Source organism: Cinclus cinclus, chromosome 10 (genome assembly GCF_963662255.1).
Source record: "Cinclus cinclus chromosome 10, bCinCin1.1, whole genome shotgun sequence".
NCBI lineage: Eukaryota > Metazoa > Chordata > Aves > Passeriformes > Cinclidae > Cinclus > Cinclus cinclus.
Genome location: NC_085055.1, coordinates 17,326,889 through 17,339,179, shown reverse-complemented (window position 1 = coordinate 17,339,179; position 12,291 = coordinate 17,326,889). Strand labels below are relative to the sequence as shown.

The 12,291-nt window shown below is 41.3% G+C and overlaps 1 protein-coding gene across 3 annotated transcripts; it reads right to left on the bottom strand.

Annotated features, from left to right (window-relative positions):
* Positions 1 to 245: 245 nt before the first annotated feature.
* On the bottom strand, positions 246 to 9,913 carry SERPINE2 (serpin family E member 2). Of its 3 annotated transcripts, XM_062499178.1 has the most exons (10): positions 9,654 to 9,913; positions 8,946 to 8,965; positions 8,352 to 8,471; positions 6,984 to 7,211; positions 5,720 to 5,917; positions 3,100 to 3,298; positions 2,860 to 2,960; positions 1,782 to 1,868; positions 1,142 to 1,225; positions 246 to 365 (listed from the first exon to the last, which is right to left on the bottom strand). In XM_062499178.1, exons 1-10 carry the CDS (start codon positions 9,911 to 9,913, stop codon positions 328 to 330), a joined length of 1,335 nt encoding a protein of 444 aa, XP_062355162.1. In that variant the 3' UTR covers positions 246 to 327. The 3 variants fall into 3 exon arrangements, with proteins under 3 accessions (XP_062355162.1, XP_062355164.1, XP_062355163.1); XM_062499180.1 differs by lacking the exons at positions 8,352 to 8,471; positions 8,946 to 8,965 and adding an exon at positions 2,736 to 2,738 and having other exon boundaries at positions 9,658 to 9,913; XM_062499179.1 differs by lacking the exons at positions 8,352 to 8,471; positions 8,946 to 8,965 and having other exon boundaries at positions 9,658 to 9,913.
* Between the last annotated feature and the right edge of the window lie 2,378 nt (positions 9,914 to 12,291).

Here is a 12,291-nt window from a genome sequence, read left to right as displayed (position 1 = left end):
AACCAACATTAATAGAAATGTTTATCATTCTTTGTTAAAATCCTCTCACAAAAAGCCATACATAAAATTCTTAGTAGATACAGAAAAAGCTCAGAAGCTGTTAGCATAGGTAACCATTCAGTAGTTTAGAGAATCTTTTAGACATTTTGAAGAGATACTGTAGTTTTCAATCTGTATTTTCCCCACAAAGCCAGAACTATGTTGACTCCTGTTTCAAAACCTAGTCAGTGGTTAAAACTAGTTCTTGAGTGAAGTCAGAGTAGTGTACAAATATTTAACAGAACAGGGATGTGCCTGTTTACTTCTTGAAGAAAGTCTTTTCCAAATTCAAGGTTTGTTTATTTGTCCCATAAACAAGATTGTACCTGAGGGATGAGACAAAAACAAGGATTACCATCATCAATAAATAGAGTTAAACTTTTCCATGAAAGCTTCAAGTCCACGGAGCACAGCCAAGCCACTTTGTCAGTCTTGTCCAGGCTCCCTCAGATCTGTGAGCCCAGGGAAGTGCATGTTTGGATAGGTGGCCAGCTCCTATTTCTAGAGACACACAGCCCTGTTGATGCTCTGTGGAGCCTTGGGATGGAGCCTGCTGCCAGCAGCCTGCTCTTCCCCCCAGTGCTGGCAGCAGCACTGTTCCCCACTAACTGACATATTGATCATACACATCACTACAAGGAAGGCAATTCTGCTCTAGGAGAGTCAGCCCATACTGCAAAGAAGCCATGAGCACCATATTGGAACACTCACTTGTGTTCAGAGCAGGCTGGAGCAGCACCCTAGATCCCCAACACCTTATTCTACCTTGGCCCTCACTACCCAACTGTCCAGAAATCTGGGTCCTAGTCACCAATTCACTATCAACAAAGAGCTGTTTCCTCTGCACTCAGGGGAACTATGACTGTTAAGACACTTCTTTTATACCCACAAACCTACCATGCTTGTTTCTGTTAACTTGACAGTCAAAATGTATTTTTCCCTGTTCCAAGTTGCATTCCCAATAAAATAAACTAAAATTAAAGGCATAAAAACCCACTTGCAGATATTTTTTAATAGTTATTCAGTAGCTCCAGACTTTGTCACCATCACATAGTTGATTACTCAACTTCTAAGCCAGAAAGTACTTACAGATGCTGCTTACCTGTAGGATTGTGCCGAATGAAAAATACAAATGGTCTGTCTACTATAAACCAAGGAGGGGATGACCTGGCTATTAAAATTGCAGCTTGCAAAAACAAAACAAGAAAAAAGTTTAGAGTGAGACAAATCAAGCATCATAATGCATTATATATACTCTATTGAAGTTTCCTTGTAGATATATATGTATGTGTGTCTATATATAGGCTCAAATAGGTGCAGACAAATGCCTAAAACCTACCAATTTGGACATTTAAAGCCACACAGATCACACATTATTTTTACAGGAAGCATTTAAAAAGACCTAAGACCCACAGAGAGCTGGAAGTCTTGGTCTGTCACCCAAAGGCTGTAGTAGTTTACTCCTCTTTGTAACCTGGATTGCCAGAACATGCTATCAGTGGCCTCATATAAAGTCTGAACTATGAGAAGACACTTTTCTAGAAGTAAGCCTGTTAATATTTCTTACAGTGATCAACACTGGCAAGTTGAGATTTTTTAATGGGTTTTATGTAATTCCCCAGTAACTGATGTGAGTCAGAGCATATTGCAGCAATGATCTCCAAGTGGGCTATCTTAGCCTAGTGCCACGGCCTTCTAATGGAGTTTTCTTAAGTCTGACAGCTATCAGTATGATTGCTTACTTGTTGCTGCAGAAGCTTTGGTTCCATCTTCACTAACTTCAATTTTTGTCTTTTGCAGAACATTAGATACATGAAGACCTTCTGTTCCTGAAAGACCCAAGGAGAATAGCACCTTCAGTAAAACTCAAGAATCCTGAAGTACTTTGTAGCTAAGCAGCTCTGTCAGCATGGCTCAGAATACTAAAAGCTGCTACAATCCTCTGCTGGAATCCCAAAGCTGCAGTACACAACAATAGCTTTGAATACAGTCGCTAAGTGAGTCATTACAAAAATAAGGAATAACCTATCTTACTCCTCCTTCCTCCCCATTTACTAAGTTTTCTTATTGGTGGTTTAACTTAGAAGTGCTCACATGCATTTGTCACTTAACAAATTTTTTCAATTTTTTTTTTATCTGAATTTAAGTTACACTCCCATGTGTCTCTTTTTCTCGGGGAGGGGGAAGCACTTGGCAATATACCTTGCTTTCAATAAAACACAGGAATTTGTTTACAAATTAAGCCAGCACAAGGTAAACTTTTTTGTTAGACAGTTCTATAGATGCTAATCAGGATTTTCATGAAAGCAGAGAAGAGAAATAAGATGACATTTTGTAGCCATGAGTTCAAAAGCATTTACACTCCATTTTCAGATACTAATATTTACAGCTCTGAGTTGGTTCAGTTCCTTGAATGTTTTTCATATGTGCTTCCTTACAGCTCAAGAAAAAGTCACTAAAAATATACTTCAGGGAAGGTTACACACTGTAGCTGCAGCATTTGCTACAGACTAAGGTATGGTATTGTTTAAGTCCTGCCAAAGATTTCAGACAATGCTCAAGACCATCAGGTGGCAATATCAAATCTTAAGCTGACGAGCATGATTTACTGTTGTAATGTAAGATAAGGGAATAAAAAGCCACTGCAGTGCTGAACAGAAGCAAGCAGTTATGCCTGGCTGGCTATAACATAAAACCAGCTCAAATGTCATGGCAACACTTAGCCAAGAGAAAGCAGACAACTGCATGGGTAAAGCAGCACTTTATTCAAAGCTAGAAACTATGAAGGACCACCATGAATTAAAACAAGAAAATCCTTACTTGTTATTTTTGCAAAATTTGCCTTTGACTGGTCAAACATATCTGTGATACCAAGTGCTTGCAGAGGTTCCTTTAAGTCTGTTTCTGCTTCTGCTGTAAATCTGGTTGGAACAAAAAAGAATGCATGAGTATTATGCAGGAAAATCACCTGAAGTATTCCTTCTCCGGTATCAGATGAGGTACAGATAAATAACCCCCCAAACACTCCCAGAAGAAGGAATGGATTATATAACTACTTACTTTGGTAAAATAACCTGCACTCTTTTTGCTACCATGGTTGTCATCCAGCTTCCTATTGTTTTTGTGCTGATGTGGGGGATGATAGCAGAGAGCGGTGTTGTGCTTTCAGTGGGCAGTGCAATCAACATGCTGATCATTTCCCCGTGGTATGGCAGCTCAATGATATTGTACCACAGCTCATTTGGGGTACTTGTAGTGCCTAAAAACAGAAACACACAAACCCAAACAAACTAGTGAGCCATAACCATTATAGCTTTAAATCGCTGCCTTAACTCAACTACTGCCAGAAGAGTCGGTCAGGAAAGCCTTGCCCACATCTCAAAACCAACTCTAAAGTCCCAGACTTCCTGCTGGGCAACCCTTCAAAAGGCATGGGCTCTGTACTGATGCTAGAAAACACAGACAGGATGACACTATAGAACAAATAGTCATTTAACATACATGCTGTGACAAATCTCACCGGTCTAGAACAGCAAGCCAGCTACATTAGAAATGACCAGGTCTGTGAATTAGCTGGATCTCTGCTTCAGATCTCAGCTGTACCAGAACCAACTGTAAACTGAGAATAAAATAAAATAGCAAGGAATAGCAGCAGACTATCATTTCAAACTGAAGAGATTTTGCAGACAAGCTTGTTCCTCCAGGAGTTATTGCAAAATCTCTTGGTTCCTGTCTGAAGGAGTGTGTTGCATTTGCTTAATTTTCTTGGTTAACAAGGATCTGATTAGGAAGCAATCTGAAGTCTTTCAAGATAGTGGGAAGCAGCCACTTGGAGAAAGTGCAAGAAGCCAGGTAGATGAGATGGAAGGAGATAGCAACACATCCAAGTCAGACTGTCTTTGAGACACCTTCTCCCCCTCCAAGCTCCCTTTGCTTACTGTGGGATTTCTGGCATGTAGCTGGGAAGCAAATGCTTTTTATAGTAGTTTCAAGTTAAAATTTGTCAGCTTACCTCCAGACAGTATTTCAGGCAAGCTTTTAGGATAGCAGCAAGATCTTATTATCTTTCCCCTTTCTTCACCTAAATCTGTGCTTGTCAGCCCAAACTGAAAGTCAACAACTTCATTACAAATTTAATCTTGTTGCCAGGGCCATGAAACCTGCCCTAAACTCACAGTGCTACAAAACTGGCAGTATTGCACCCCTGTTTTGCAGGAATCATGTCAAAGCTGGCAGCTTTTTTATTATGGCAGTGGTTCTTAGGCAGGAGCCTACAGATCTGGCACTGGTGCAGAAATCAGCTGCAGGACATCACAAAAGGCAAACTGCCCAACAGGTAAGTGCTGCTTTCCTGATTTGCTACATGCTGTTATTACTGAGGCAAACTGAACAATAAGGGAGCTCAGCTTCAGTCAAGTTGATTGGACTGAAGATACTTAAGATATTTAAACTTTTAAATATCCCATTGCAAGCATAGATGAAATAGAAGCTCTGTGTCAGGAAATCCAGAGATACGAGAAACTCCAATGAGTCCTCCGTAAATGAGTAACTACAGCAGTATTTCTTTTGTTCCTTTCTAGACTTAATAGTTTCCCTAGCTTAAACATAGAGCAACATAATGGATATTATAACCACCACCAGAAGTCAAAAGCCTTCAAGATAATACTCTTGCTAAACCCCACCTTAAGTTATAAACTTCTTTGAAACTTCAGAATTAGTACATACTGCAGTAAGCTTCCCTACCTCCCCCAGCTCACACTTCCAGCAGTTAAAGTATTACATTACATCTGCTCTAATATACAGGTTTGGGACAGAGTCACAGCTGTTTACTTTAACATAAATCTAGTAATAGTAGTTGAGCACTATGAACAGTATAACTAGAAATTTAAAAGCACAGCATGTCTTGCTTTTAGATTTATAGCAAGCTGTGTTCTCAGGCCTATTTCTCAGACTGTATTTAGCACACATGGAAGGATGTTCCAGGCAGCGCTTTTTAGAAGGATGCAACACAAGTTTTTTAATCAGAGCATCCATCTTACTTTGACCACTAAAATCCCCATAAGCCTGCAAACTGGAGCTCTGAAGTACATTGTTAGTCACATCAAGCTGCTGGTGTCAGCTCTTAGAGTCTCTGATGGAAGTCTGGCAGAACCTGCTGAACTTCTTTTCACTTGTGACTCAATCTGAAGAGCAGTTTCACACCTCAGGAGATAGAATGTTAGCTCTAACTCAGCTCCTCTGGATCCCACAGGACTGGAAACTGTGCAAGTCCCATTTCTCTGTCTGCAGTAAAATATAAACTGATTCTACTCCAATCTCTCTCAAATACAGCTCACCACCAGGTAAACTTCTACCATTCTGCCTGTTGGCAGCTTTCCTTTATTCTCAGCCTATATAAACATGTATTTTTCTTTCTTACAGCAAAGCTTAGCTAACATGCAAATTTCTCAGTTTGGGTACTTCAGACTTTCCCTTCTGAATGCAAGGGATAAGGCAATACTTGACACAGCATCCAACCTTAAGGCAACTGTTAAGTACCTTGCCCATGCCTCAGCAGCAGGAGACACTTCTGCAACACAATCCATCTATATCAGCTACAAGAAGCAACAGCAAGCTCTTGTTTCCGTTTGAAAGGAATTCTACAGCCATTGTTGGTGGTAGTGGGAGTCACTGAGCTTACCACAGCGGAAGATGGACAACTGGGACAGCATAGGAACTTGATAGGTCTTCCCATCAGCTCCATAAAATGGGCGTTTCTTCGTATTTTCAGGTCGAAAGCGTGATTTCCATAAGCCCTTGAAATACACAGCATTCACTAAAACCAGTCTGGTCAAACTGCCTTCAATATCATCTGGAGCTACAACCTGATCAATCATACCTAGAAGAAACAAAGGAATTCTTGAGTGTTTGCTGTCATAACACTGGCCAACTGTTTTTGAAGAACCTGACACATGTATTACTTTAGACCCCTTGACCTGTGAGTGTGCCAGGTCCCCATGGGAAAACGTATTTAAAATTCATAAAGTCAATGGTATACTTTGTCAAAAAGTAAACTATTGGGATAACTAGAAATAAACATATCTTGCTGACTGATAGCCTGACGTTTTAACAGCTAACAAGGCTCTACCCTTTCCAGCATGTAAGCAGATCTAAGGCTACATGGAATAGTTTCAGCTATTCAGAAACACCTCCCCATTCACACACCGCTTGCAACATTGCTATGCAAAACTGGTGACATGGTCGAGAAAGAATTTGACGGGCCTCATTTCACAAATACTACATCCAACATCATTAACACACTCCTAACATCCAAGGAGGGACTTGTTTTAGCTCCAAAAGGTACCCAACACATAGTTCACCTAAACTGGGAACATGCTGCAAAACATTATCTGTGGCTTTAGCATAGGCAGGCTTAACAATTGGTTCAAGAGGCTTGAAGCACGAGTTCTGTCATGGGGAGGGTTAGTTAAGAATCCTCCACTAAATGTCAGTCCTAAGAACAGGGTCACATTTTAGGACAGTTTAGGGCAGTCAGAGCAAAAGCTGAACTGCCTATAGCTTCCCATAAGTCTGATTTACTGAGTAAAGCCTCTGAGTTGCCTGAAAGCATCTATGCTTGAGAAAACATGGCCCCAAGACAACTGTGCTTGGATTTCTCCCAGTTACTTGAATGCAAAGAAGAGAAAAAGCTGCTCTGATCCCATGGAGAGATGGACACACACCCCCAAACTCATCCCTCCAGGCCACCACACAGGCACACCTGCTGGGACAAGAAGAATGCTGGTTCCCCACCCACTAGGTCTAAAACATCACACTAATGCCACCTAAAAGACAGTTTTAAGCTGCACATCAGAGCTTTCTCTACTCCTTATCTTTCTCCAGTATATCCACCTGAACTAGAGATCTCAGACACCACCCTGCTATGCACACTCACCAATACTCACCCCTTGTTTCATTTTTCACCCATTGGTTGATGGAATCACTTGCTGCATTTGGGTCCTCGAAGTCCACACTTTTGACACTGCACTGAAACACCTCTTTGTTCCTTGTAACAAAAGGCACTTCCATTTTAAAGCCACTCTTTGCAAACACTGCATTAGCAATTGTTACAATGTCTTTATTCTTTTTTGAGACTATCAGCCTGTTTATCTTCTTTAAGGCTTTACCAACTCCTAGTTGGAAAAAACAGCAAGTTTAATTTAGAATAACATGATAAACCAACAGTTACTGTGTATGAAACTATTAATGACATGAAAGTCAGACATTAAATGCTGGACTAGGAAAGGAAGACCAAAGCAAGCAATCTGAAAGGACTTCCAAAATACTTATTTCTGATGTCTCATCTGCATAACACAACTGATTCCCAGCAAAAACCTGAGCCTCCACTATGATGCCTGCTACACCTCTAGCTGTCTGCTCAGAATGTTACAGACAGTGCTTGGGATTACACTGAGGTTCAAATATTAGTGTAGAGCTACAAATCACACTCTTCCACAGAACAAACTGTTGCAAGACTATTTGGTATCATATGAGCCAGGTCACTTGTCAGTTCTTTGACAATGACAAAGTCAAAGGGTCAGCCTGCTCACTCAGAGCTCTGCAGGATTTGCATAACAAATGATCTTGAGCCTCAGAATGTAAAGCAAAAATTGTTTTCTTTACTTCCTTTTCATTTACTGGAGAATAAAGGAAGTTGGAAGTTTATTATAAAAATCTTGACAAGTTGAGTCTTAGTTTCCTTAAAGACTAACTCCCAGCCTAAATCAGCTACAAGCAGGAGTTAATCTCTTAACACATAAGCTTGCCTCTAAAAAAAGGAAAAGGGAGTATGTTCCAGTGTTTAGTCAAGATCCTTAGAACCTGAAAGCAGATTGTACGAAGTGCTAGCTCCTTCACTGTGTGTGAGGGAAAGCATATGGCAGCACAGAAGAACTGCTATGTTCACCATACCCAGTTCTCCCATGTTGCGCCTTACCACTGAGGGCTTGTCTACACAGGGAAGCTACTGCCAGGCAGGCAACTTCATGCTCAACCATTGTATCAAACAGCATCTTTGGGTGGCTGGTATTAATGGGTTCCCTCTGTTTCCCAATACAATTTTGGCAGAAATATTTCCTGACTACTTTCTCATGTAGACAAACAAGAGATATGAAAGGAACAAATTAGTTCAGAGTTACTCTCTTAGCTGCATGTAAGAAAAAGCCTCAGATGGCTTTGCTGTTTCATGTATCACGAATGCTTTAACAGCACCAATGGTACAAATTTCTACATGTTTAATCTCCAATATGGGCAAATTCTTCTGGAGAACATACCATAACAGAGGTTCTCAAACTGTATTCTGTGAACCACTGGTGGTCCACGGAGCACTTGCTGGTGGTCCGGGGAGAGCTGGCTGGTCTCATGATGCTGGCTCTCCTCTTTGCTTCCAGCTGCTAAATTGCATTAAAAGACAGCTAAAGACAAATTAAATACTCTTCAACTATTACCTTTCCAAAGAAGCAGTTGCTACAGTTGCCAAAGGACTTTAAGGTAGCCACCAATAAGAGCAGGGAAAACCTGTGCAAGGACATAGGCAGCATCCCATAACAAGTCTCTGACCAGGTAGTAGCTACCTTCTAAGGTGTTTGAGAACCTCTGTGTCTCACAGGTAAGATCTGAAGTTAAGTCTGAAGGCCAAATACAAACAGTTGATATAATGCTTTAACATTTTTGCCAGTACTTAGATTTTGAGCATTCAAATGTTCATAGAGATGATTATTCCATGAAGAGATTTCAATCTACATCATTTAGATGTTAAGGTGTCAAATCATTTTGTTTTACTTTAAATTCAGGACCAAAACAGCAAAGCAAATGAAGACAGGACATGTTATATGACAATACTGCTCAAGATTCAAATGTGCACTTACCTCCTGGAGGGTTTTCTATTCTTGGAAGTAAGGCAGAATGCTGGCACTAAGATGTTAAGTCTTGCTGGCAAACACTCACAAAAATAGCATGCAAATTAAAGCTGTAAGAATCTTCAGCCTACTCCCTCTGGAGGGGCAGACATTGGCAGAGGAATATGAACACAGATGCATGCAGTGTCAGGCAAAGGCAAGCAGAAATGGCTGTTTCAAGAAGAGGGCACTACAAGAACTACACAGAGGGATTCTGACAGCAGGAACACATGAACAAAACTGAAGAGCAAAGTGAACATATCAATTTTATGGTTAATTTGCACTGCTTTCAGTGAGGTGCCAAGAAATATCCTCTTGCCGTGTTATCTGTGGAGTGGCACATTAAAAGTTGCTCAGTACAGCCTGGAACAGGGTACTGCCACCTTCCTGCTCAGAACTAGCACTGGACCACCATCCACCCAGTCCTGGAACACCAATTTGGCAAGGACAAAAACAGTTCTAGCCAGGGCCCTGAAGTCATTAACCAAGGTGCTTATAAGCCAGTTTGGGTATATGTAAATGCCCATGCTCAAATTGCCAATTAACTTCAAGCATGTCCATTTTGTGCTTTGCATCATGCACCAATTAACTCTGTTTACCAATCTACCACACTTTGAAAGCTATCTCATACATCACGAAGAGTCTGACAAAACACACCCAAAACCACCTTAGGATCACTGACCATTTACACTGTATCTCATCATAGTTGTCAGCTGCTTCTTTGTCTTGCCATCAGCTCCCAGCTGCAACACCCCCAGGACTGATGCAATCCCGTGAGGTGAAACAACAACATTGTCCTGAGGCTTAGCTTTCACTATTTGATTGAAGACCTGGATTCCAACATCAGAGCTAAGCTCCTCCAGAGGATAAAAATTGAACTGGGAACATACAGACATTAAAGTCCCAAGAACAAAGAGGAGTAAAAAGTGCCAGTTCATGATTCCTGGTTTGAGATGCCTGTAAGAAAATAAGAGGGGAAAATTAAGTCAGCTTTCACAAGTACAGCATTTTTAACACAAATTCTTATTTACCTGGAGAGCAGGCAAGTCTTGCACATATGCCACACATCATTCACAGAAGCCACACATCATTCACAGAGCTCTGGCAATGGAACTCACACCTGTTCTTTACTTACCACTACCAGGATTTTGGGTCTAGGCTTTTCTAGGTGCAGTGATAATCATGACATAGCTAGATATCAGCGCCTACATAAAGGACAAAACCCACCAAGTTAGGAGAGTACCTCCCACCACACCCAAGTTCAGGTAGTTTTGTGTTTCAGTTAAATGAGCCTTGGCATTCTATGTAGATTGCCCTTTATGGTAAATGAATGCTGAGAAGTGTTGCTGTATGGTCCTCACCCACTAGTATATGATGCAAGGTACATCTCATAGATCATTTTCTGCAGTCAACAGAAGCATATATACATATGCAAACGGACCTTCTGTTGTGGGAATTTACATCTGCCTAGAACAATAAGAGTTAGCTGCATAATTGGCATTCTCGATAATGGGAACGTAGAAGAAAATTTTAGATTTTAAAATGCAAAGGTTGGACTTGGATTTCAACCTGTACTTTTCCATTTAAGAAAATAGAGCACCTAGTGGATACAGAATGAAGTTAACATTCAAAATGGGCATATCTTCATCTGCAGGCCTGACACCTGATAGAACTCAGTACCATTACCCATGAGCTCCAAAGAACTGAAGCACAAGCAGCAGCAGCAACATTTTGTTCAGGACCCATCATCAATCTGCACCCATCAGCAACTGGTTACAGAGAGCCAAGCCCAAATATCAAACACTAAGCACTTTAACTACTGGGCTGTATTTCCTCATCATGAAACTACATTCAACCCTTCTTGTTAGGGCAAAGAGATACTTAGAGTAACATGCAATAATCTTCAATTTCCTTAAATTATGTTCCCTGTTCACAACATTTTTAAGGCACTTCATTTGCACAGTTAACAGCTCTGACTTCCATTTCCAGACCAGCCAGGAACCTGCTCCCTCACTGACTTCAGAATGAAGGTTGCAGAAGGTGTACGACTGAATAAAGTGTTATTTGCATAACAAATGCATGAACAGGTCCCTGCTGCCCTGGGAGCCCCCAGTGCAGCCAGTGTGGCACACTCACTCTTCTAGGTGCAGCACTCAGGGCACTGGAGCCCAGCAGAGCCACAGCCTTGTCACTGCCAGCCTCCTCCCACACAGCCCAAGGAGCTGTGCCATCGCCAGCCTACCTACACTGCGACTTCAAACCATGCTGGAGCACTTGACTACCAGAAAACCAGCTGGTGTTTGTACAGATTTGTTTAATCATCTTTTAATAGCATGCACTTCAACTGTGCTAAAACACTTGAAAGCGACAAATACAGCATTTCCACTTTCTTCTACACCATTTGAGGGGACAAAGTTGGCTTTGTTGAAGTTTAGCGTCGGGGAATAAGCCAAATGCTGAAAATGCAATAATGCAGTTTAGACATCTTTCTCCCCCAAACCCAACTTTAGTATACTTCTGACCAGAGGAACTTGCTGGACTTATTTAAATTATGCAAGAAAAAGTGAAAATGCTGTTCTACCAAGTGGGGTAACAGCCAACCCAATAATTACGTCTTTTCCATCAGCCTACTAATCCCCCAGGAATTCTGAAGTCATTCCAGTGCAATTCCTTCCAAAGGAGCTCCATATCAGCCATCCACTGTAACTACTCAAGCTTAGTCCAAAACTTAGACTGGACTGGGCTAGCTGCAGCTGAGACCCACGGGAAGAAAACTCAAGAACCACAGACTGGGTTTGTGACCCCCGAGGCAGGTTACATGAGTCACTCCTAGGTTTGTGTTTCACCCTTTACCACCAGCTACAGCAAGAGAACTACATGGGGGAGAGCCAACAGCCTGACAGGGAAAGTACACTTGCACTTAAAAAAAAAATTAAAATTGTTAAGGAATATTCTTCAGCGTTCTGTGATAATAACACAAACCACCTGAAACCTCTAGTCTTGTTCTTAAGGGCAAGGATTCCCTCTCTCACAGGCAGAAGCTCCACACTGAAGGAGGAGGCTCTCTAAGAAAAGCTACATTCAGGGCTAGCTTTTAGGGTTTTCTTTGGTGGTTTGGTGACTAATCTCCTCTCCCAAACCTGGAAATCCAAGGGTAGTTTAAACAAATTCTTAATCCCAATATTAAACAGACTTATACCTTGACCTAGTATCTTGGCAAGAAGAAACTTCAAAGCCCTAAAACTATTACAAAGTCTTACTGGATGTACTTAGAAGCAAGCAACAGTTCATGTTGGTGCAATACAGCCTGTCCCAC

Coding starts and splice junctions, on each gene's coding strand:
- SERPINE2 (XM_062499178.1), bottom strand. CDS start 9,913: ATGAACTGGCACTTTTTACTCCTCTTTGTTCTTGGGACTTTAATGTCT. Junction 1,869..2,859: donor AAATTTTGCAAAAATAACAA/GTAAGGATTTTC, acceptor TGGGTCTTTCAG/GAACAGAAGGTCTTCATGTA. Junction 1,226..1,781: donor CAAAGCTTCTGCAGCAACAA/GTAAGCAATCAT, acceptor TGTTTTTGCAAG/CTGCAATTTTAATAGCCAGG.